The sequence below is a fragment of the Nerophis lumbriciformis genome, linkage group LG23 (assembly GCF_033978685.3).
Source record: "Nerophis lumbriciformis linkage group LG23, RoL_Nlum_v2.1, whole genome shotgun sequence".
In the NCBI taxonomy this organism is placed as follows: Eukaryota; Metazoa; Chordata; class Actinopteri; order Syngnathiformes; family Syngnathidae; genus Nerophis; species Nerophis lumbriciformis.
In genome coordinates, this window is record NC_084570.2 from 11,631,817 (window position 1) to 11,657,621 (window position 25,805).

Sequence of the window (25,805 nt, forward strand, 5' to 3'; positions counted from 1 at the left end):
GTTCTTATGCTTTCTGAACTCACTATGTTCTCTGCTCGCTGTACATATACTACCAAGTCAGTCCTACACTGTTTCAATGCCCATTTCTCTGATGATGCAATTGTTGATGACTGAAGTGCTGATATCAACTAAACGCTCCTCATCCCACCCCCCGGATTGTAAATATTGTACATAATGTAAATAATTCAATGTAAATACTCTGATGATTAACTTGTGGGATGACTGTATTATGCTTATAGTATATACTTGTACCATGAATTGATTTAAGTGGACCCCGACTTAAACAAGTTGAAAAACTTATTTGGGTGTTACCATTTAGTGGTCAATTGTACGGAATATGTACTGTACTGTGCAATCTACTAATAAAAGTTACAATCAATCAATCAAATAAACGCATCCAATCATGTTGGTTATTTCAGAAATATTTTCAATCATTACTAACTAAAAGATATTGCATTTTCTTATATATGTGTTTTAAATTATTGCTGAAAATACTGTACAACACGCTTCACAATACAATACAGTTTATTAATAAATATACAACAACACAGAACAAGAAGTGCAATATTGATCAATTCGATCAAAAGTAGCAAAATGAAAAGAGAGAACAGAACTGTTTTGCGGAGTCTGTAAGGTTCGATCACAGTCCATTCTATCATCTCCATGTAAACAGCAGCACTGAGCTGGGCAATTGTTCTTCTTCTACATGTCACTCATAAGGTTATTTCTGAAAATAAATAGGAGAAATATATACGTAAAAAATCAGAAGGAAATCCAATCTAATTGCATGAAAAATGTTCGGAGCAGAAGCAGGTGGGCCATTCCACCGAAACAGTGACATTTGCTAAAAAAAAAAAAAACTTAAAAGGTGCTCCTTTTTTTTTTTATACCCAAAATCTGATAATCTATACATCCATCCACCCATCCATGCACCCATCCATTTCCTACCGCTTGTCCCGTTCGGGGTTGCGGGGGTTGCTGGAGCCTATCAAAATGTGAATTGGCCCATCTGATTTATATTTATATTAATGTATATTTATTAAATATGCAGTCAGATCAATGTGCGGGACACTTGGCTTAGCAAAAAATATAATTCACAGTTAATTTTTTTCGTAATTCTATTTCCGTTGATGCAAACAACACCGATACGGTGGAATGGCCCACATATAATCATGCCTGTACGGTCGTCCCTCGCCATATCGCGCTTCAAATAATGATGCGTCACCACATCACAGGTTTTTTTTTAGGTTTTATATATATATATATATATATATATATATATATATATATATATATATTTCTTAAGCATATTTACCAATTTTTGGGTCTTAAATTCAGCATTTTCAAGCATAAACATTTTTAAATAAACTAAAAATATCAATGCTACAGTAGTGTTGGCCACGAGAGAAGACCAAACCAATCAAAGCGCGCTGTTCAGTGTCATAGCCGCTGATTGGCTCAGCCTCAGGCAGCATTACTATATCGGATTAAAAGAGTGTAAAGGTGTTATTTCATGTTTGGAGGGCTCCCATAATACATTTAGTAAGTCGTAAATATATTTTTTATCCTCTAGCTTTGAAAATATATGATTTATAATTATTGATCTATATACTTCGTGACAATTAACTTATTACAGTCATGTAGTATTAGTGTTAAAATTGTATTTGTTTAGTGGGACAATGCACATTAATGAACATCTAACATTTACATGTGCCAGATTGTAGCCAATGGCTAATTTCCATCTGCAGTCTCCGGCAGGTTGATGGTGTATACAACAAGGTCCATAAAAAAACATGTACAGAAAAGTTAGAGAGCACCAACATCAGACATAAACAGTACAACAGAATACACAGATTCAAATATATATTAATATAAATAAAACCAATTGGAGACCTATATAAAACAGCTGGTTGCTGCATGACCTCAGTTTAGGACAAATCAAGAATAAAGTCTCCATAGTAGTTGAAGGTAGATAAGTGCTAAAGTGCAAGTGTGCTAAGTTGTTGCATATAAGGTAAAGCGCTGGTATTGTTGCACATAGCCCTTTTGCACAAGTAGTTAGCATTAACAGATGTGTTAATGCATAGAAAAGTGCATACAAAAAAAAGAAATATATGTCTGGAACCAATTAACAGTTATAAACGAGGGACGAATGTAGACACAATAAGGCTTGAAAGTGTGAAGTGGAATCGCATTGCATTGTGGGTTATGCTGGGTTCTGAATCGCTTATTTACATGGCTGAATGCAAAACTATGTGTTAAAAGTATTTTTTCCTTTAACAAGTTTTAAACATGGCGGCATCATTAACTGCCCTAATTCTGGTCATGATTGCTTCAGGGAAATAAGGATTTGGTGAGACTTTTCTCATTTCCAGCATGAAAGCCAAGCCGAAGAAAGTCGGGTCACAAAGCTAATAAAGAGACGGCGAATAGCCTGGAAAGCAGCCGTGAGACGATCAAACATGACTTTTAACGCCATCACCTAGTACATGTTGATGTGTTCACGGCATTTTCAGACTGGTACGTACCAAGGCATGTTTTATTCTTTTTCACATTAGCATTAGCAAGGTAGCTTTGGGCGACAAACAACGTACTGTATTTTGGGGGAAAAAAAGCATGTTTTCTGTTTACTGTTTACTAATGAGTATAATTTTTGGAGAAGTAGCGCAGTTATCAAAGTATTTAAAAGTAATAATTGTCTTTTTTTTTGGGAGGGGGGGTGGCACTCTGAAAGTTCTTCACCGGTATAACAACTCACTGTTGATGACATACTGCATATACTAGTTTGGTTTCGACAATGGCGGCAGCCACTTATGCCTTCAGTGATGTCCGACTTCAATGATTACCTCTCAAAATACCATAATTTATGTCACCCCATGACCGTTGCTGGATAAATACTGTACAGAAACACATTTACGCACTACTGGGTCTTGAAACACATCAACAAAACAGGTTATTTTCTTGCGCATTTAAAAATCAAATAAACCCGCATAAGCAATTAAAACATATTTTATGTGGTACTGTCCAAATTAAAATGGTAAAAAACATTAAACGTGAAAAAATTAAGAAATAAAGTATTTGAACTCACAATTTGTAGAACCCATTCGACGCCTTATAAGCCAGTGGTACCGCTCGTAGTCGGTTAATTCGAGTGGAAGTGGCAGACATTTCCCCATTTTATCGCCAGAACAGCTGAGCTAGCTTCCGGGGTTGGCCGACATCGTCTCACAAGATGTAGTTTCTCTTTAAATATCCTTCTTGAAAACGGCCTTGCAAAAATATATCTGCCACCCAATCAACGTTTTTTTCTTCTTCTATGTGGGTTAAAAAAGTAGCTATATTAAATTCTTGCGCTAACGTGTGGCTCTGCTGATCTGCATAGCACCGCCACGGCTCAAACAAGTGAGAATCCAATCACAGGACGCGTAAATGTCAGAAGGCTTTACTGACAACAACTAGTGATCTGATTGGCTATCGCAATTATCTATCAACTGTATGTGTACGTTCACTTACAGTGCACAGACATTGTTGATTCTGAAGGCCCCAGGCAGATTTTGTACAGCAGGGCAACATAAGCTAGCTGAATTCTGATTGGATAACAACTAACTTAAAAACAACAGCACTGGAAGGAGCATAATATGACATGAAGAGAATATGAATACTTTTAGATATTTAGGGAAAGTAAAATAAAAAAACAATTGTATCTTTAATTATGATCATAATTTCTGGTTATGTTAGGCCAGCAGAGAAGGCCTTGCTGGCCCTGACGGCAGACCAAGGATATTTTAGTAATCTCTTATCAAAAACCGCAATTGTAGTCAAAGTGTTTGTGTAGGGGTTTCTTTGCCTTAACTGCCTGTCCTGGGTTTTGTTTTTCCGAGATAAGACACTTTTATGGCCTACAGTATGCAACGCAATTTTAGAGCCTTTTGAGACGTCTCCAAACCCCCACCTCTGTGAATAGGACAAAGACTGTTGTGATGTCGGGTTGATCACTAAATTATGTTTTCAGTCAAATGTTACTCTCCAAATAGGTTTCTTTTATGATTGATGTTGTCAACGGCCTTGCCCAATGTTCAGCCAAAACGTTCCTGATTTTGCTAGTGTCACAAATTAGACAGGATGTGTTTTGCTCATTCCTCCTTCCCCCTGCGAGGATAGGACATTTCGCCCCTCAACTCCCTCCATTTTGAAAGCATATAAGATTTGAAGTATTTTGTCTCTCTCTCTCTCCTTTATTTCTTCAGTAGCAAACACCCTCTCTACTTTGTAATCTGTAATCTGATATTGAAAGAGTAAAAGAAAACACATTTTGGGGTATAACAAATAGATGATAAAATAATTGGAAATCTCATATAAAAAATATACAACATAAAGTAGCAAGAAACACATCAATAATGAATAAAGCAAAACATGTTCTAGACCAAAAATTACTTCATATTCTTTACTGCTCGCTAGTGTTACCATATCTCAGTTACTGTGTAGAAATATGGGGAAATAACTACAAATGTGCTCTTCATTCACTAACTGTCAAAAAATATCAATTAAAATAATACATAATATTGGATATAGAGAATATACAAACCATTTATTTATCAAATCACAAATATTGAAATTCCACGATTTGGTGCATTTACAGCTAAAATTATGTATAAAGCCAACTATAACCTGCTACCCAAGAATGTACAACAATTCTTCTCAACAAAAGGGGAGAAATATAACCTTAGAGGAAAATCTAATTTAAAACATTTGTATGCTCGTACACCACTTAAAACTTTTAGTATATCTGTATGTGGAATTAAATTATGAAATGGATTAACCAAAGAACTCAAACAAAGCACCAATATGATTCAGTTTAAGAGACTGTTCAAACTACAAGCGTTCACAAAGTACACAGAACAAGAATTATGATGAACATCTTGAACCCTTTTTTTTTTAAATTGAGACAAAGATTATTTATGCATTTAATATTTGTTTGCTTACTATGGTATATTATTTATTTGTTCACTGTTCTGTTAGAGAGAACAAGGAAATTGGATAAAATTGCTACGGTATTAAAAGGGGTAGTATTAAATAAGCTCTGTTTCTTCCTACTTTTTTTTCGAACGTGCTGTCATGAAACAACTGGAAATGTGTGACGCATAACTTTGTATCGTATGCATGTTCCAAATAAACTGAAACTGAACTGAACTGATGGTATTTGAGTCTAAAAAAACACTTAAAAAGACCTTGGACACAGCTTACACAAATGTCTTGTTCATTGGACATGCTTTTATGGATCAATTCTACTTATTTTATTTAGGTAGAGAGCCTTTGTAGTAGGGTACAATTCGTCTCGGTGCGGTCCTTCGATTTTTAAAAAATGTTGTATGATCCATTTTAATTCAGTTTGTTGTTCTCTCTCACATTACCATGGGTAATGTAAACAAAACATACTTACGTCCAACAAAAATGGCTAACCGGCTCCCACAATGCATTGCGAAATCACGTGCCCTTTCGAGCCCTGTTTAACATGTGGGCCCTGAGCCCTAGACTACAAGTGTGAGAGGCTCCAGAGCGTACCTACGTGGGAGCACAGCCAGGACTGAAGCCTACACTGACCAAGATTCGGGCCCCTGTGACCCCCGCTAGGACAAAAGGGCTTCAATACCTGCTGGGGTTAAGACCATAGCTTGCAGCAGGTCAGACAGTGAGATGATGCCTCTCACCACGTCACCTCTGTCCACCAGCACCAGCCGATGGACCTGGGTTGAGACGTAAAAGAGGATGTTCTAGAGCAGAAGCTCACACCGCGGAAAGGACACACCCACCTCAGCTGTGACTAAACGGTCTATGACGGTCTCCAGTGTTTCATCCGGATAGCACTTGATCACGCCCTCCACGAAACACGTGCGCCGACAAAGGGCCTCCAGCATGGTCACATGGAGATTGTTGTAGGTCTTCTGAGCCGCCAGATTCTGTCGGCGATCCGGTGATGTGAGAACAGTTTTTGGATGAACCATCTCCGCCGCAGTACTTACGATAACATCAAATTTTGAGTAGAGTGCCACCACTTTGCCTGGTGAAAACAAACAGTATAAATGTACGAAGCCAGGAACATTTTGGAGAACATTAGAACATACCTCCTTCATCAACCACTGGAAGTGCAGACACCCTCCTATCTACAAATATGGCAAGTGCGTCGTAAAGTGTCGCTGTTTGGTGGACAGTGGCAATGTTTCTGAAAGTTCCTATTCCCAGCTCCTGGATCTGCCTGTGAAGGAACACAGGCTTGGGAACCTTTTTCCCCTGGCAGCACAGCCCAGACAAATCACACAAAAATATAAATACATCATAGAATATGTGCCCATGAACTTAAAGGGTGAGCTTGCTCACAAATATATGGAGGAACTTAAGGATCCTTTTGTGGGTCAGAATGTGCAGGACGTTCCCCGACTGCGGATCTATGACGGGCAGTCTGTGGATCTTGTGTTTGAGTAAGGAATAGATGGCGTCGAAGAGGCTTGGGAAAGAGACGAGATGGATCAAAATTACCTGTGTGAAGACAAAACCTCCCTAAACCAGTCCCGTTCTATTGTGCTGCAAACCTTTTTGGTCTAACTACTATAGTTTTTAACTTGTTAATGTTTCTATATTCATAACCATCTCCCCTACCCTTTGCTACTGTCACCACCTGCTGCCACTTTTGTATTTTCAGTTCCCCCTTTTTGGTGCAATTGACCGTGCATTCTTACATTTCTCCTTCCCCCTAGAGTTCCTGTGTTCCCCTTTGGTGGAGGAGTTGTGCACAGTGGCACTCTAGTCCTACTTAAGCAGTGCCTTGGCAGCTGGATGACACTTGGTGATTCTAATCCTCGGCTCTCGGAGCATGACAATTTCGATGCTAATAGTTATTTGCGACTAGGCCATTCCCAGTGCCATCCAGCTTGGTGTTGTTTTTGTAGTTAGCACGTCTTGCAACTCCGACCCAAGTTTAGTTTATTTTTGTTCAAAGTAGTTTATGTTTTTTTCCATGGTGCACATTGTTTTGTCCTGTTTGCACCGTCACCTTTTGTTCCCTCCTTTGAAGAGTGCTTTTGTGAGTACATGACCGAAGTAAAAGAACTGTTTTACTCACCTTCCGTTTACATCCTGTCCCACCGTGCTGCCTAAACTATAAAAGTTAGACCAAAAATGTTTCCAGTAGCACAAATGATTGGGACAAATTTAGGAAGATTTTAACATAGTTGGGGCGGGAGGATGGTAAAGTTACATAAAACGTTAATAAATTAGAAACTATAATGGTTAAACCAAAAAAATTGGCAGCACAAACAAATGAGACATACTTGTGGATATTTTTGACATAGTTGGGAGGTGTGCGGGCGTGGGAGTCTAGGTATGCTTGATAACAATAATTACACATTAATAACATAAAACATTAATAACTTGAAAACTATAATAGTTAGAACAAAACGTTTTGCAGCATATACGTAGCACAAACGATTGGGAAAAGTTTGGGATGATTTGGACAAGACGGGGGTTGGGGGGATGGATGACATCACTGGTTAGAAAATGTACATTAGAATTACTTACAAAAACCGTAACAAACGTTTGGGAAAAGTTTGGGGGGATTAGAAGGGTTGGGGGTGGCAACTTCACACAGGTATCAAAATTATTCCTATTTTCTAAAGGCAGCTTTCATACTCACCTGGCATCTGGAGAAATGCTAATCAGAAGCGGAGGGGAAGACTTCAAGTACACATCTAAACAAGACAAGGTTAAGAGGACTTAGAAGATTAACTGGTTTTGGGACGGAGCTCTTAACTCAGAACACTTGTATCTCAAATTAACGTCGTCCACTGAAATTCTTTTAAATTAATCTAACTTATGTTTGGCCCCACCAAAGCAGCACCCTTTTTACATGTAACATGTCTTTTGAAAAAGAAATGCAAACTTCTGGATTAGAAATATTGTATTAAAAATAATACAATAAAAAGGACTACTACTAACTAGTTTGATGAAGTAATGTAATAATATTATATATAATATACTTTCTAGGTTCTCTCTGTCTGGCTGCTTTCCGTCAAACACACCATCAGCAGCCTCTCCATATTTTCATGGATAAATGTCAGTCATTTAGATATTATTTTAACATCCTTGGCTGATGTTAGACTCCTTCTGCTTCAGTATGGTGCAGACTATCGGTCATACGCTCAAATTGCTTCACCAAGGTCCGGTTTTTGGTGATTAATTTCTTCAATTCAATGAACATCCTCGACTTATTCTTCCCAGCACTGTCCTTCACACTCACGTTCGTCTTTCCCATGCTTGGAAAAACAAAGTTATGTCCATGTCTAGCTTTAAGCCAATGTTAGCGAGTAAGACCAGATCTTACAGGGTATGCTGTGACATTTGCTAAAGCGTAAGAATTTGCAGAGAGACAGCTTTAATCTCAAAACACTTTAACGTTGGGACACACTGAGTTTGAGGTACCACTGTACTTGAAAACATGGACCAAATATTGTGTTATGATATATTTAAAGCTCACAAATCTGTAATAATAATAATTAATTGAAGTATTCCCCATTGACACAGTCTGGCCGTCGCCGTGTTCAAACTTTTTCCACATATTGAAAAATCAAACACTAAAGGATGCCTTTGATAATTAGGGACCGCACAGGTGTCAAACTCCTGACTCTGGGAGGCATTTAATTTGGCCCGCGGAACCATATGGAAATTGATGTGCATCTGGCCAGCATGGCAAACTTCAGCGAAAAGAAAACAAAAAAACAACTCTCCATAGCAGTTTTTGTAACAAAAGCCTTTGTAGAGGCCACAGTGGTATTAATAGGATGCATAGCACTGACCATTCTCACTAAGGGTGTCAGAGTACCACCAAAAGTAGCAATAATTTAAATGTACAAGGCTAGAAACAACACCACTTTAAGTATTAAACCCTGTTCGTACAACATACCATATTAAAGAAGCATGATAATACAGCACAATCAAAAGTGATTAAGGTTAAAAACAACAAAGCATGCTGGGAAGCAGTCGCTTCTCAGGTGCTGAAAACTCCTGTATTGCCCTTGTTTACCAACGTCCTGACTGAAGTCACAACTCCTCAGGTTATAAAATATTGTAGCTTTAGCCCGGATGTTCAAAGCATGACGAGGAAGTGGTCCAACAATCGCTTTAATAGAAAGAGCAGCCGCAGTCGTCTCAAAAGCGTGCACATAAAAGCATCTCTCTCCCACAGTATCACGATACATTTATGGACTCTCAAACTGTCAGAAAACAAACCTACACAAATGCACATTTCCTTAAGAAAAAGTCAAATCCACACAAGTGGTGTTTAGAAGAAAAAAAAAGAGTCTGCCCACATAAAACATATTCACTGGCTGTCTTGCATATTTTGTCCAAGCCAGAAAACACAACGACAGATGACTGACATATAACACCTCGCTATTAATCCTGTTTGGCCTACGGTCTAAAGTGTGCTTTGAATTTTGGCGGCATGTGCGATAGAGTTTAACACCCCTGTCCTATTGGAAATGCTATTATTATTTCACATGTGTTCCCTAGCATTATAAGTATCCCAACGTGAACCTCCAAAACTCACCCAGTAGCGCCCCTCACAATTAGAAAAATGAAAAAAATGCGACGTTTGTGCTTCAAACGTATTTGAATGCCCTTTTCTGGTTCATTGTTTTGTTATGGATTTGTTAAGTAGCCGAGATTAGGTGTATTTTGCATTCACATTTATACATTGTCCTCATTTTTATTTTAGTTTTATTTATTTATTTTAATAGACATATTATTTTACATGTATTATGTATATGCTATATTTTTCTTGTATTGCTAAAATGCTCTTGTGTAAAAAAAAATATATTTTACAGTAAAGTTTATTTGAATGGAGGTTATTTGATGTCTTTGTAGTTTTTATTGTGCCACAGAGTTTCTTAGGTGAGAGAAAATTCAAAAAGTAATAATCTCACTTTCAAAGCATGGGGAAAAAGGTACCACTTACACCAGAACTGGGCATTCTGCGGCCTGCGGGCCACATCCGGCCCTTTGTGAGTCCCTGTCCGGCTCGCGTGAGGCCAATCATAAATTACAAAATACATTTAAAAAAGTATCTATGTCGAGTGTGTAATACAACGGTGCTGCTTTTGTTTTGAAAAGCGTTATTTGTATTACTTCCGTGTGGAAGTATGCGCGTGCGTGATTCTGAGTGAATGTGAACAGCTGCAAACACAAATTACAAAATAAAGTTGAAAAAAACATCTATGTCGTGCACGCAATACAACTGTGCTGCTATTATTTTGAAAAGTGTTATTTATGGACGTATGTCCGTGTGTAACCAGTGAGTGAAGGTGCACTGCGACAAGTGATGCACGGTTACTTCCGAGACGCTAAAAAGAGAAAAGTTGGCGTGTTTTCAACAAGACATGGACTGCCAAGCAACGTTCCCTCTAAGGTGCGCGCCTGCGCAATTGCGCACTGCTCAAGCGTCCTCTGCGCACAGCAAATATATGCCGTGCACCAAATCAAATCCCATCTGAATTCTAAACAAAATAATCACATTTATTCTGTGTAATTTTGCAATGCAACTCTGAGTGACAGTGACAACAAGCGAAGCGGCCCTAACGATGTTCGTCAACACCGTTCAATTGAACACCGTTCAATTATTGTAACGTCTATCGAGGTGCTTCGAGGCCAGGAATTATATCGATCACTTTATTGAGCAAAACTGTTAATATTCGGCCATAACCACACCAAAAACATGAGTAAAACACTTCTATCGCGAAAAACTAGTCATTTTCTGCCGTACAAACCAGGCCAAAACCAACTTGTCATCCGTCACCAACACGTATACCACTAAACTACTGGTGCGTTTATGGCCACACAAAAAGTCGGACAACTCAAACACCACACAAAGTTACACTATGACTCCTCAGTCATACGTGTGCTTATTTTACTGTCATTTATTATTAATGTTAATTTATTTATATTAATCATGGAATGCTGATACGAGAGAAAGTTACAGGAATGCACACTTCATCCTATACTTATTTCATTGTGCAACATGAGGATGTTTAAGGGGAACTAAATGTGATCTCTGAAAGGGGTACAAATGATTTCCAAAGCAGTGCTTTTGGTATAAAGTTAAGTTAGGTTAAATGAAAGTATTATTATTATTATTTATCTTACAGTATATATCAAAAATAATATTGAGCAAAATTTAATTGAAATATTGTCGATGTGGCCCTTCAGCAGTGCTCGGGTTGCTCATGCGGCCCCCGGTAAAAATTAATTGCCCACCCCTGACTTACACCATATTCTGTACCACTTGCGAGGTACAGAATATTTCTCACAGAGTATAAATTGGTGAACATTTTCACTATTAAAATCCAAATTTACAATTCTTCAAGACATGGCTCCCTTCAGAGAGAAACAAAATTAAAATAGTGCAATAGAAGATAAATACTGTACTGTCATTTGTGGCAATTCTCACCAAATTCTAAAAAAACCAATGTGTTCGTTGAACGCACCATCGGCTGTAAAGGATTTAAGGGAAACTGCAGATTACGGACAGTCACTGGCCAAATCGCCAGCACGATTTACGCAATGACCACAAATTGTCCAAATTAGAAGCAATTACATAGAAATACACACCCACAGTGATAGATATGGTGATACTAATACTAATAGTATGTCAAAAGAGAAAAGACACACATTAAACGATTTAACCGCGTTTTAAAACGTATTAATTTCAAAAGAGACCTTTGCTTGGCACGAGTTCGGCAAAGCCACGACCCATAAAGGAAGTACCAAGTATTATAGGTTACAGATGCGTTCAAAGTAGTGTCCAGGAAGAAGTACAATTGAAACCTTGTGCATACTTGCCAACCTTGAGACCTCCGATTTCGGGAGGTGGGGGGCGTGGTCGGGGGTGGGGCGGGGGGCGTGGTTAAGAGGGGAGGAGTATATTTACAGCTAGAATTCACCAAGTCAAGTATTTCATATATATATACATATATATATATATATATATATATATATATATATATATATATATATATATATATATATATATATATATACACACACACATCGTGAAAATATGCAAACAAAACTGTGTTTAGATAATTGATACCTCAAACTTGCATAAATAAATCTTAAGGAATATAACATAACTTGGCTTCTGAGAGCTTCAAAATGTAATGAATAAAATGCTAAAGTTGTTGATAAACAAGCAATTATTTTAATAATTAAATATGGTCATTTTAAATGAATGATTATGATCACTTAAAATTAATTATTTAAAATATGTTTATTTTAATGTATAATTCTATGGCTGGATGTAATAAGGAGTCAAAAAAATACAAATAAAAACACAATTAATTTTGATGTTTTTAGCAAAATATAGTAAACATTTTTTTATTTTTTTTAAATTAATAAATATATTTATTTTTAGGTAAGATAAACATAATAATACAATTTATCTCTAGTCTGGATGATTGAGTTCTTGTGACCCTGTTGTCCTCCCGTCTCTTCCCCAAGGATGGCTCAATGAGCTGGGCAAACGCCTGGAGATGCCCTACGTCAACAACACGGTTGGCGGCCCGTCGGTGCGCAGCTCGTACATCGCCGCCCTCTACTTCACCCTCAGCAGCCTGACCAGCGTCGGCTTTGGTAACGTGTGCGCCAACACGGACGCCGAGAAGATCTTCTCCATCTGCACCATGCTCATCGGCGGTATGCTGGACGTTTCGTATGGAATAACGTGATTGGGCAGGCACGCTGTTTATATCGTGCGAAAGCGGACGTGAAAAAAGGCTGTCCTCACTCAGAGGCCACGCCCCCTCCAGCTCCGGTTGAAAATCGGGAGATTTTCGGGAGAATACTTGTCCCGGGAGGTTTTCGGGAGAGGCGCTGAATTTCGGGTGTCTCCTGGAAAATTCGGGAGGGTTGGCAAGTATGAGTCCTTGTGACTAATCCTGAATTCATTATTATCATTATTATTAATCAAATTGAAAATAATAATAGTCACTTATTCCTTATCTCATATCTGATATTTCCTAAAAGTTTCATCAAAATCTGCCCATACATATTTGAGCAATGTTACTAGCTGGCTAGCTAACAAGCTAACTAGCCAGCTAACTAGCCAGCTAACAAGCTAGCTAACTAGCAAACTAACAACTGCCGGCTATTTTGGGTCAAAAACAGGGTTGGTGTTTCGGTACTTTGACCGAATGAGCCCAAACATAAATCAAGGCGACGGCGTGGCGCAGTGGAAGAGTGGCCGTGCGCAACCCGAGGGTCACTGGTTCAATCCCCACCTAGTACCAACCTCGTCATGTCCGTTGTGTCCTGAGCAAGACACTTCACCCTTGCTCCTGATGGGTGCTGGTTAGCGCCTTGCATGGCAGCTCCCTCCATCAGTGTGTGAATGTGTGTGTGAATGGGTAAATGTGGAAGTAGTGTCAAAGCGCTTTGAGTACCTTGAAGGTAGAAAAGCGCTATACAAGTACAACCCATTTACAACCCATTTAAAACGGATGGACGATGACATACAGATGTGGGCGGGGAATGGTGACAAACCTTTATTGTTAGTCATAGTCTGACTATTCGTCACAAAAATACAATCGTTATAACTTGTTTCCACGAGGTCAGATCATTAGTATTAACACTTCAGCTATTTCCTCTTTATGTTGTTAAAGTTGCAACGATAGTCACACTCACACACACACACACTAGGTGTGGTGAAATTACCCTCTGCATTTGACCCATCCCCTTGTTCCATCCCCTGGGAAGTGAGTGGAGCAGTGAGCAGCAGTGGTGGCCGCGCTCGGGAATCATTTGGTGATTTATCCCCAATTCCAACCCTTGATGCTGAGTGCCAAGCAGGGAGGCAATGGGTCCCATTTTTATAATCACGACCTTCTAGTGCAAACTTGGGCAAATTAAGGCCCGGGGGCCGTATGCGGCCCGTTAAGCTTTTCAATCTGGCCCGCCGGACATTCCCAAATATTTTTTTAGATCTTTAAGATGGAAACTGTAGCTGCCATTATGATGTGCAGTGATGTTTTCTAATGACTGTAAGTCTTGAACTTTACAAGTATTTCAATGGTCGGAATCTGCGCTTATGGATGATATACCAGTTACTATGGTAATCTAATTAGTTACTATGGTAATCTAATTAGTCGCTATGGTAATCTCAGTCACAGCAGCTCAGACGAGACACCAAGCAGTGTGGGTAGGGAGCGTTTCCACAGAGTGTTTCCAGAGCGGCTAGCCTGAAATGCGGGTGTCATGGACAGACGCGAAAGGAGATTTTTACAACAAGGTTCTAAAGCTTAGTGATGTATCAGATTGTAGGTCTGTTTATTTTTTTACCCTTCGCGTTCATATTTCGCCATGTTTGTTGCGTTTCGCTTGATTGTAAAATATGTGGATGGAGAGGGGGTGTGACATTCATATGTTGTCAATATTCAGTGTTTTATCGTTTGTAGTTAATCTTGTAAATCCCACATTCTTTATTGTCATGTAGATTCTAGGTGTCTCATTCAGTAAAAACAAATAAAAAATTCCATTCCGTTTTAAGGCGGTCTGTCATAACATTTTTAGCATTCAATCAGACATTATTGTGAGGTTTTGTATTAGTGTTCTTAAACTAGATATACCGGCCCCCAGACACATTTTTTCTTTAAATTTGGCCCCCCGAGTCAAAATAATTGCCCAGGCCTGTTATAGTGCCTTTGTTTTTGTACTTCCACTATTATTTGTTGGTGTTTTTTTTTTGGTAAAATGTTATTCCCGCATTCTTCTAGTTCTGTCGCCAGTGTTAGAGCCAAAGTCAATTTTCCACCTTGGTGAATGATAGAGATTTATTATATTCAATTGTCAGAATAGGTTGGAAATTCAGTGTTGATAATATGTTGGTTCATGGTTGATTCATCGTCAGAATTGGTTAAAAATTCAATGTTGATCATAACCAGTGTTGGGACTAACGCGTTACTCTGTAGCGCCGTTAGTTTCGGCGGTAACTCGTAATCTAACGCGTTATTTTTTATATTCAGTAACTCAGTTACCGTTACTACATGATGCGTTACTGCGTTATTTTACGTTATTTTTTATGTAGTATTGGCTAGAAACAGAAGATCTGAGTGTGTTTTATTGGAGCGCTGCAGTGTCGTCCTGAATCTCTTGTGTCACAAGCCGGAGGCGCACTCTGTGTGTGGGTGTGGGGCGGGGAGGGGAGGGTAGGGGGGTCTGCGCAATACAACGTAAACCGTTGGCCAACCAAAAAGTAACCACAGAACACTATACTGTATAGTGTTCTGTGGTTACTTTTTGGTTGGTCAAGCGGACGTGACGACAGGCTGTCCTCACTCAGGTCCGCACGGACCTGGAGGGGGCGTGCCTTAAGTCCGGCTGGAAATCGGGAGAAATTCGGGAGAATGGTTGTCCCGGGGAAAGGCACTGAGATTCGGGAGGGTTGGCAAGTATGAGATATTCTCACTTCTTTTCTTTTGTTGAGCACAAAGAAAAGAACATTTTAGTTAAATGTAAGTTGTGTCTTGGAACAAAGATCTCGTCTATTGCCCAAAACAACAATAAAATTCTGCCTGGTTAGGCTTTGTGTATGTCACGTGTGCCTTCCTTAGGTGAAGCCAGGTTTACAGCTATGTTGTTATTATGCTGTTTGTTACCTCTGTATGTTATGTTGCAGCTATTTCAAATAGTTTTGTCAATTTGTTCTGGCCTGAAATAAATTGGCCCTTTGAAACATATCTTTGTCTTTGTGTGTTGTATGTAGACCACATTGCTTTCTTTGAGTTCAGTGATGCAAATGCATGTCAAGTTGATCAACACATTGTATTATTCTTCAGTGCAATAACAGTACTGAAATGAAGGCTAAAAGGGCATTAATGGGAGCTTTTTAAAAAAAAAAGAAGAAAAAAAAAGTAACTAGTTACTTTTCACAGTAACGCATTACTTTTTGGTGTAAGTAACTGAGTTACTTTTGAAATAAAGTAACTAGTAACTGTAACTAGTTACTGGTTTTCAGTAACTAACCCAACACTGATCATAACCTTGTTGAATCAAAGTTAAGTCATTGTCAGAATTGGTTGAAAATTCAACATCATGTCAATGTTGATCACAGCGAGCACATTGAATGCTCCTTTCAACCATATCTATATTTACCATGAATTGATTAACGTGGACCCTGACTTAAACAAGTTGAAAAACTTATTCGGGTGTTACCATTTTGTGGTCAATTGTACGGAATATGTACTGTTCTGTGCAATCTACTAATAAAAGTTTCAATCATCGGTAGGTTGTGAGTTCAAACCCCGGCCGAGTCATACCAAAGACTATAAAAATGGGACCCATTACCTCCCTGCTTGGCATCAAGGGTTGGAATTGGGGGTTAAATCACCAAAAAAATGATTCCCGAGCGCGGCCACCGCTGCTGCCCACTGCTCCCCTCACCTCCCAGGGGGTGATCAAGGGTGATGGGTCAGAGAATAATTTCGCCACACCTAGTGTGTGTGTGACAATCATTGGTACTTTAACTTTAACCACACATTCTCACCTCTCCACGTCTCAATCTTGTGGCTCTCCAGCTCGTACATCTGCACCTTTTATGAGGAAAATATGATCGTATTGCTCCTTATATGACGTTAGCGACAATCACTCTCACCAAAGGGGACTTGTAATAACAATGAAGGATATTGATGAAATCTGTAATAGTCAGCATACCTGAAAGTGGAGAGGGCACATTTCATTCAATTACAGCATTTTATCTTTTCAATCTTGTTATTATACTTTTTACTCACCCACAAACTTCTGCAACTTGCTGTCCCATAAAGGTGCAGCCCTCAAGCTGTTGGCCACCAGCGCATAGAAGGCTTTTTGCACCTTTTCGATGTGGAGACATATATTAAGAGCATGCTACTAGGGATGGGCAATATAGCCTGTAATTTATATCGCCATATATATTGCAGGTTCCTGCGATAAAGATATATACTGCGATATATTATTCTGTATGTAAATGATATTAGAATATTTCAAAATGGGTTACAAAATATTGTAATTTCCGGTTGTATTGTTTTGTCAAAACTACTATTAATCTACTTGTTAATATCTGGTTACTTGCTGTTGTAATCTATACTTCTTAAAATGTAATAAGCACTTCTTCTCTTGTTTGCAAACTACAAATGTAGGTTTGTAACCAATACCAAGTGGTTACAGGGGCTTCATAATCTCAAGATTATTAAATTGCTTACTTTTTTTAAAATCAGAATTATAATCAAAACAAAACAAAGATGGCGGTGTAACAATATCAATTAAATATTCAAAATTATTTCCTTATATCTTTTTTTACATTTAATACAGTATTTTGATCAAAAATAATATCAATAATGCAAAATGACTAAACACAAGCAAAGACTACCATTGGCTCTTATTTAAATAAGTTGTTTTTTGCACTAAAGAAGTTGTGTCTAAAATTTTCCAGCGAGGGCCACATTTAGTAAAATTGAAGGATGCGTGGGCTACTTTGATACATTTTGTACACTAAAAATGCTGAAAGCAAACAAATCTATGTCAATATATGCTAAGATAGCTGGACAAAACATCCATGTTAGCTTTGTTTTGTAGGTGACAAAGAAAATTAGCGTAATATCTCATTACTGGGGCTGTCAAAATTAACAAGTTAACTCGTGCTATTAATCACAAAAAATGTTGCATTAGTCATGTATATACACCCAGATTAATCACACAATTTATTTTGTTCCTTTACATTCTAATCCAGTGTTTCCATTGTTGCACCCACGAGAGGGCTGCCAAAAAATATCTGTTTCTCAGCTGTGGTCCTTATGGGCCGCACCAGTAGGAGCAGTTGTAATACACTTTTCCACCACTTGTGGCAGTAATTACAATATCAAAAAAACAGAAGAAGTCTGGAGCTAAAGTCATAGAGAAGTTTCTTAAGCGCAAAAATGATGACTAAAGTAGTGACACTGTACAGTCCTTTCATTTGCACTTGAATTTAATTGACAGTTTAGTTAAACACATGTTATCACAAATTTAGTTTGTAAATCATAATTACGTAACTGTATGTCAAGTTATTTTTAATCAGATTCGATTTGTCCCTTCTTTTGCAATATATTTCAGTAGTATTTATTTTTGTAATCAGCCTGACCAAAGCAATGATACAAATATTTGTGATTAGCACAGGTTTACCCTATTAAACTGTAAGTAGCTCAGATATCATAATTAAACACAATTAAAATCAAGAGTACGATTACTAGTTCAGTTTAACCTTATGTGAAAAGTTGGGGCCTGAGGTCAAAAAGGTTACGAACCCCTGTTCTAATCTATTTTAACAAAAAAATTGCATTTGTGACCAAGTATTGGGGTCTTTTTTTAAATTCTTAAAATTTTTAAGTTGATTAAAACTGTACAAGCGATTAACACCACTTGTATACTTGTGATTAATCATGATTAATCCTAATTCAAAACTGTGATTAATCGGATTTTTTAAATTTTATTATTGTTGGACAGAACCTCTAATAACATATCTCGATAATATGGAATTTATTTTTATTTCACAAACTACGAGGGTCCCCAAAAAATGAGCTGCGGGCCGAAATTGGGCCCTGGGCCGCACTTTGGACACATCCGCATGAAAGTTAAAGTTATAAACAATAACAAAAAAAAATGGTTTGAGATAGTAAAATATTTTGAGCTAATCATTGTAGTAGCGACCGTATACTGATACTATACTTGGTATCGTTACTGTCAATATCTGTATCGATCCACCCACATCTGTTTACGTTTAAAAGCTCTAGCTTAGGGGTTACCATAGTTTGTTTCTTCTTCCGCTGTGTAGTGTGGTGTAGCATGTTTAGCTGCTTTAGTTTATATGCTGGGTTCATGAATTGCACTGTGGAGGGACGTTAGCCGCTGGCAATGGCGCTACGTTGCATTCAGGCTTATTGCTGTCAGCTAGAATGTGTTATCAAAATGGATTATCACGATAGTTTTAAATGCAACCAGTTTGCTCAAGCTTGTCAGTACTTACTTGGAGCTTGGTGTCAAAAATGACCAGTTTACAACTGGTTGGAATGGCATCGTAGCAGCAATGAGTCTTCATGAAATCCATATAGACGGTGACATCGGCCTCTAGGGGGTCACAGGTCACATGTTTACAACACGTAGGTGACCGACTAGTGCAGCCTTACCCTGTTTCTGCATCCCCCCTTTGGTTGGGACTGAAACCTGCAGCACAACAGGTGACACAATCCACACATGACTCAAGTCCAAACAAACACAATCCCATTTGATCATTTTACCTCCATAATTCTGCTGCGTCCATGAAAAAGATGTTTTCAAAGCAAAGCAGACACTCGGTGCTCTGCTTAGCTGCCCGCTCTTTCGGGAAGAGGGTGGAACTATTTTGGGACTGGTGTTGGACAGTGGGAGTGTCCCGCTTCAGACATCTGCAACACCACTTTTTTTTTCATGATGTAATAATAATTTCAGTGAGCACATGTTGATTTTTGGCATTACGAAAATATCTCAAAAAAACGCAACGTGAATGTCCTATAAATGTAATCGAAAGCAAGTGTGAGATATTACACGGCATAAATGTCAGCTCCTGGTAACTTGAAACAGTGAAGCACGCCAGGACATTCTAATGCAGTGTTTCTCAAATAGTGGGCCGGGACCCCCTGAGGTTATTTTTGGTCTCTACACTCTCGCACAGGGATCCCCAAACTACGGCCGGCGGGTCGGCTACTTCGTCCAAAATCTGGCCTACAGGACGACCCAAGTTAAAAAAAATAATTTTTGATTGATTGATTGAGACTTTTATTAGTAGGTTGCACAGTGAAGTACATATTCCATACAATTGACCACTAAATGGAAACACCCGAATAAGTTTTTCAACTTGTTTAAGTCGGGGTCCACTTAAATTGATTCATGATACAGATATATACGATCATATATACTATCATCATAATACAGTCATCACACAAGATAATCATCAGGGTGTATACATTGAATTAATTACAATTCGGGGTGTGGAGGGGGGGTTAGGTTTGGTTGTTATCATCAGTCATCAACAATTGAGAACAGAGAAATGGACATTGAAACAGTGTAGGTCTGACCTGTTAGGATATGTACAGCAAGTAGTGGACGGACGGAGAGAGAGAGAGAGAGAGAGAGAGAGAGAGAGAGAGAGAGAGAGAGAGAGAGAGAGAGAGAGAGAGAGAGAGATCAGAAGGCATAAGAAAAATATCTGCATTTGATTGTTTACATTTGATTATTAACAACAATCCGGGGAGGGTGTTAGTTTAGGGTTGAAGTTGCCTGGAGGTGTACTTTTATTGCGGTTTTGAAGGAGGATAGAGATGCCCTTTCTTTTATACCTGTTGGGAGCGCATTCCACATTGATGTGGCATGGAAAGAGAATGAGTTAAGACCTTTGTTAGATCGGAATCTGGGTTTAACGTGGTTAGTAGAGCGCCCCCTGGTGTTGTGGTTATGGCGGTCATTTACGTTAAAGGCCTACTGAAACCCACTACTACCGACCACTCAGTCTGATAGTTTATATATCAATGATGAAATCTTAACATTGCAACACATGCCAATACGGCCGGGTTAACTTATAAAGTGCAATTTTAAATTTCCTGCGAAACTTCCGGTTGAAAACATCTAGGTATGATGATGTATGCGCGTGACGTCGATAGTTGAAACGGAAGTATTGGGACGCCATTGTATCCTATACAAAAAGCTCAGTTTTCATCGCAAAATTCCACAGTATTCTGGACATCTGTGTTGGTGAATCATTTGCAATTTGTTTAATGAACAATGGAGACTGCAAAGAAGAAAGCTGTAGATGCGATCGGTGTATATTAGCGTCTGGCTACAGCAACACAACCAGGAGGACTTTGACTTGGATAGCAGACGTGCTATCCGACGCTAGCCGCCGACCGCATCGATGATCGGGTGAAGTCCTTCGTTGCTCCGTCGATCGCTGGAACGCAGGTGAGCTTCGGTGTTGATGAGCAGATGAGAGTTGGCGTAGGTGGAGAGCTAATGTTTTTATCATAGCTCTGTCGAGGTCCGTTGCGAAGTTAGATTTAATGGCGTCGTTAGCAACAGCATTGTTAAGCTTCGCCAGGCTGGAAAGCATTAACCGTGTAGTTACAGGTCCATGGTTTAATAGTATTGTTGATTTTCTGTCTATCCTTCCAGTCAGGGGTTTATTTCTTTTGTTTCTATCTGCAGTTAAGCCCGATGCTATCACGTTAGCTCCGTAGCTAAAGTGCTTCACCGATGTATTGTCGTGGAGATAAAAGTCACTGTGAATGTCTATTTCGCGTTCTCGACTCTCATTTTCAAGAGGATATAGTATCCTAGGTGGTTTAAAATACAAATCCGTGATCCACAATAGAAAAATGAGAGAGTGTGGAATCCAATGAGCCCTTGTACCTAAGTTACGGTCAGAGCGAAAAAAGATGCGTCCTGCACTGCCCTTTAGTTCTTCACTCTCACGTTCCTCATCCACGAATCTTTCATCCTGGCTCAAATTAATGGGGTAATCGTCGTTTTCTAGGTCCCAATCGCTCTCGCTGCTGGTGTAAACAATGGGAAAATGTGAGGAGACTTTCAACTTGTGACGTCACGCTACTTCCGGTACAGGCAACGCTTTTTTTTATCAGCGACCAAAAGTTGCGAACTTTATCACCGTTGTTCTATACTAAATCCTTTCAGCAAAAATATGGCAATATCGCAAAATGATCAAGTATGACACATAGAATGGATCTGCTATCCCCGTTTAAATAAAAAAATGTCATTTCAGTAGGCCTTTAAGAAAGTAGTTTGACATGTACTTCGGTATCAGGGAGGTGTAGCGGATTTTATAGACTAGGCTCAGTGCAAGTTGTTTTACTCTGTCCTCCACCCTGAGCCAGCCCACTTTGGAGAAGTGGGTAGGGGTGAGGTGGGATCTGGGGTGGAGGTCTAGAAGTAATCTGACTAACTTGTTCTGGGATGTTTGGAGTCTAGATTTGAGGGTTTTGGAGGTGCTAGGGTACCAGGAGGTGCATGCGTAATCGAAAAAGGGTTGAACGAGAGTTCCCGCCAGAATCTTCATGGTGCTTTTGTTGACCAGAAAGGAAATTCTACAGTGAAAGCTTGTTCGTTGGTTGACCTTTTTGATTACCTTGGTTGCCATTTTATCACAGGAAAGATTAGCCTCTAGAATGGAACCTAGGTAGGTGACCTCATCCCATACTTGCCAACCTTGAGACCTCCGATTTCGGGAGGTGGGGGGTGGGGGGGTGGTTGGGGGCGGGGGCGTGGTTAAGAGGGGAGGAGTATATTTACAGCTAGAATTCACCAATTCAAGTATTTCTTATATATATATATATATATATATATATATATATATATATATATAAGAAATACTTGACTTTCAGTGAATTCTAGCTATAAATATTTATTTTATTATATATATATATACATATATATATATATAATAAAATTATATATATATATTATTGTATTTATTTTATTTATATATATATATATATATATATATATATATATATATATATATATATATATATATATATATATATATATATATATATATATATATAAATAAAATAAATACTTGAATTTCAGTGTTCATTTATTTACACATATACACACACATAAGACTCATCTACTCATTGTTGAGTTAAGGGTTGAATTGTCCATCCTTGTTCTATTCTCTGTCACTATTTTTCTAACCATGCTGAACACCCTCTCTGATGATGCATTGCTGTGTGGCACGCACAAAAGTGCTTTCATCAAATGCACTAGATGGCAGTATTGTCCTGTTTAAGAGTGTCACAACATTGCTGTTTACGGCAGACGAACTGCTTTAGGTAGACAAAACGTGACTGCTGTTGTTGTGTGTGGTTACCAGAGGTGGGACCAAGTCATTGTTTTGCAAGTCACAAGTAAGTCTCAAGTCTTTGCCCTCAAGTCCGAGTCAAGTCCCGAGTCAAGACAGGCAAGCCCCGAGTCAAGTCCAAAGTCAAGACTGGAAAGTCTCAAGTCAAGTCCTAAGTCCTGCATTTTGAGTTTCGAGTCCTTTCAAGTCCTTTTAACCACAGACTAATATATTAACACAGATTGTGTATGCTTTTCAAACGCTGTATTTATTTATTAAAACAAGTGCATTTTAAATTGCAGGAAAGAAAATTGTGCTGACATTGCACTTTATAATAGCACTATTAACCAGTCATTTTAAACATTAACTCATTCCTTTACAGAACAAACACATTGAAAAATAAAGTGCAAATGTACTTATTTGTACAAAAGTGTTAACATTGAAAAAACATGACATATACGTGAACATAACAAAAAAGTTGTACTTTTTATATGTCAGGGCCCTATGCTGCATTGCATTTGCAAAAGACCAAATTAGCCAAGAGTCTGTCAGTCATTTGTGCACGATGGGGGCGTAGTATGATGCCACCATGGCTGAAAACTCGCTCCACTGGAGCACTGGAGGCAGGCACTGCCAAGACTCTCATGGCCACTCGGAACAGTGAAGGAAGAGTCTTCATGTTCAATGCCCAGAACAAAAGGGGGGAGAGAGTTGTTTTGGGTTGGTGCACTACTTGTAAGTGTATCTTGTGTTTTTTATGTTGATTTAATTAAAAAAAGAAAAAATTATTTCTTGTGCGGCCCGATACCAATCGATCCACGGACCAGTACCGGGCCGCGGCCCGGTGGTTGGGGACCACTGAGGTAAACAACCAACAGTATGTCAGAAAGCTAGCTAAAACGGTACACATATTCATAATATAGTATACATTTTAACTGACCTTTATTTTACTATTTTTGTCTTTTTTTAGGTGGCTAAAATACGCGGTGCTGCTGACCGCCGTCTAACGTTACGTGTGATATATTGACTAACGTAACCCTGCTTAAAAAATCACTGAACAAAAAGTATGAATAAGGTAGTGAACTGCAACAGATTCCCGTGTTTGCAATAACGTTATAACGTTAGCAGTGAGTTTACAGCCTCACTGATTTAACTACACAGCAAATAAAAGTCACGTTACTTAGCCAATAAACGTTATCTTACATTCAAAACTTACCGTTCTTTGTGCAACTTCAAATGCCGGACGAAGTTGGAAGTTGTTGCCTCTCCATCAGTAATTTTCGAACCGCATGTGTTGCATACTGTAAACCGTTTTGTGTTGACCACCTCGTAATTTTTATACCCAAACGAAAATATTTTAGGTATCATTTTTTGTTCACTGGCGTGTGGTTTGGACATGTCTTCTTTGTTGGTTGTCCTGCAATTTGATTGGATGAATGCTGTGTGATGAAAACAAAGTAGATGTAATTTGATTGGCTGTTGTACTGAGACCACACCAGCTGACACACGCAACGCTGATAGACAAGTACACAATGAAAAATACGGAGCGCTCCCAAATAACTTTTTCATCTTTGGGTTTTGGGGAAAGTAGCAAGTCATGTCAAGTCATGTCAATTCAAAAGGCTCAAGTCCAAGTGAAGTCACAAGTCATTGATGTTAAAGTCTAAGTCGAGTTGCAAGTCTTTTTACATTTTGTCAAGTCGAGTCTAAAGTCATCAAATTCATGACTCGAGTCTGACTCGAGTCCAAGTCATGTGACTCGAGTCCACACCTCTGGTGGTTACCGCGCTGGGAGGACGTTAATGAAACTGCCTAACAATAAACCCACATTAAAAACCAAGAAATCGCCCTGATCATTCTACAGTTATAACGTGATTGGGCAGGCACGCTGTTTATATTGTGGGAAAGCGGACTCAGGTCCGCCTGAATTTCGGGAGATTTTCGGGAGAAAATTTGTCCCGGGAGGTTTTCGGGAGAGGCGCTGAATTTCGGGAGTCTCCCGGAAAATCCGGGAGGGTTGGCAAGTATGCCTCATCCTTCCTGGTGATAACAATGTCACCCACTTTTATAGTGAAGTCATTGACTTACTTAAGGTTGATGTGGGACCCAAACAGGATGGATTCTAAAACATATATAAACACATGTGTGTGTGTGTGTATATATATATAAATATTTAGAGATGACCACGCCCCGCGCTCAAAGGAGCTCATTTGATTGGCCGCTGCAAAGTCTCTCGCTGGTGTAAAAACTCACAAAATGGCCGAAAATCTGTAGTTTTTATCACTCGTAGCCCTCAGATAGGAAGGGAAGCAACACATATCAACTGCCTGTGGAACAAACTTAAATCCTCAGGGTTCCTAATAGTTTCTGAAGAATTTTTTTTTTTTACAACAAAGGGCCACATAGCGATAGCACAGACTTATACATGCAGTTGGCAATCACAATGTAATCCTATTTAACAGTATTAATGTCATGGAAAACAAGTCAAACCTACCCCTGAAAGTCGCTGCTTCCTGGCTGTTGGCTGTATGTACAATTTGCATTTAGCATGATGACGACTGGCGAGTGTCAACATTTCATCACATCGTCTACCTTCAGCATGCCGCCGTCATGATGAACAAGACAGTCATTCACTTTCCCTCAGCGACCGATGGGGGCAAAACTGGCGCACTGCATGACAAATCAGCGAGAGCAGCAGAAGAAGAAGAAGAAGAAGGGACTTTGCACCGACCAATCAAATGAGCTCCGGGGAGCGCGGGGCGTGGTCATGATGAATATTTGAAAAGCACTGCACTGAAGTGATTCTAGTAATATTCCAGAAATCAACAAAGAAAGTCATACTTTATTAATGTCATCTTTCCCGCTA

General features: G+C 39.0%; 1 protein-coding gene across 3 annotated transcripts; it reads right to left on the bottom strand.

Annotated features, from left to right (window-relative positions):
* Window positions 1-549: 549 nt before the first annotated feature.
* On the bottom strand, window positions 550-25,599 carry prkag3a (protein kinase, AMP-activated, gamma 3a non-catalytic subunit). Of its 3 annotated transcripts, XM_061985123.2 has the most exons (12): window positions 25,434-25,599; window positions 19,076-19,176; window positions 16,827-16,908; window positions 16,691-16,749; window positions 16,583-16,628; window positions 7,688-7,742; window positions 6,376-6,502; window positions 6,123-6,288; window positions 6,021-6,058; window positions 5,811-5,957; window positions 5,563-5,744; window positions 550-727 (listed from the first exon to the last, which is right to left on the bottom strand). In XM_061985123.2, exons 1-11 carry the CDS (start codon window positions 25,480-25,482, stop codon window positions 5,628-5,630), a joined length of 987 nt encoding a protein of 328 aa, XP_061841107.1. In that variant the 5' UTR covers window positions 25,483-25,599; the 3' UTR covers window positions 550-727; window positions 5,563-5,627. The 3 variants fall into 3 exon arrangements, with proteins under 3 accessions (XP_061841107.1, XP_061841106.1, XP_072771971.1); XM_061985122.2 differs by having other exon boundaries at window positions 5,811-6,058; XM_072915870.1 differs by having other exon boundaries at window positions 5,567-5,744; window positions 5,807-6,058.
* Window positions 25,600-25,805: the final 206 nt, after the last annotated feature.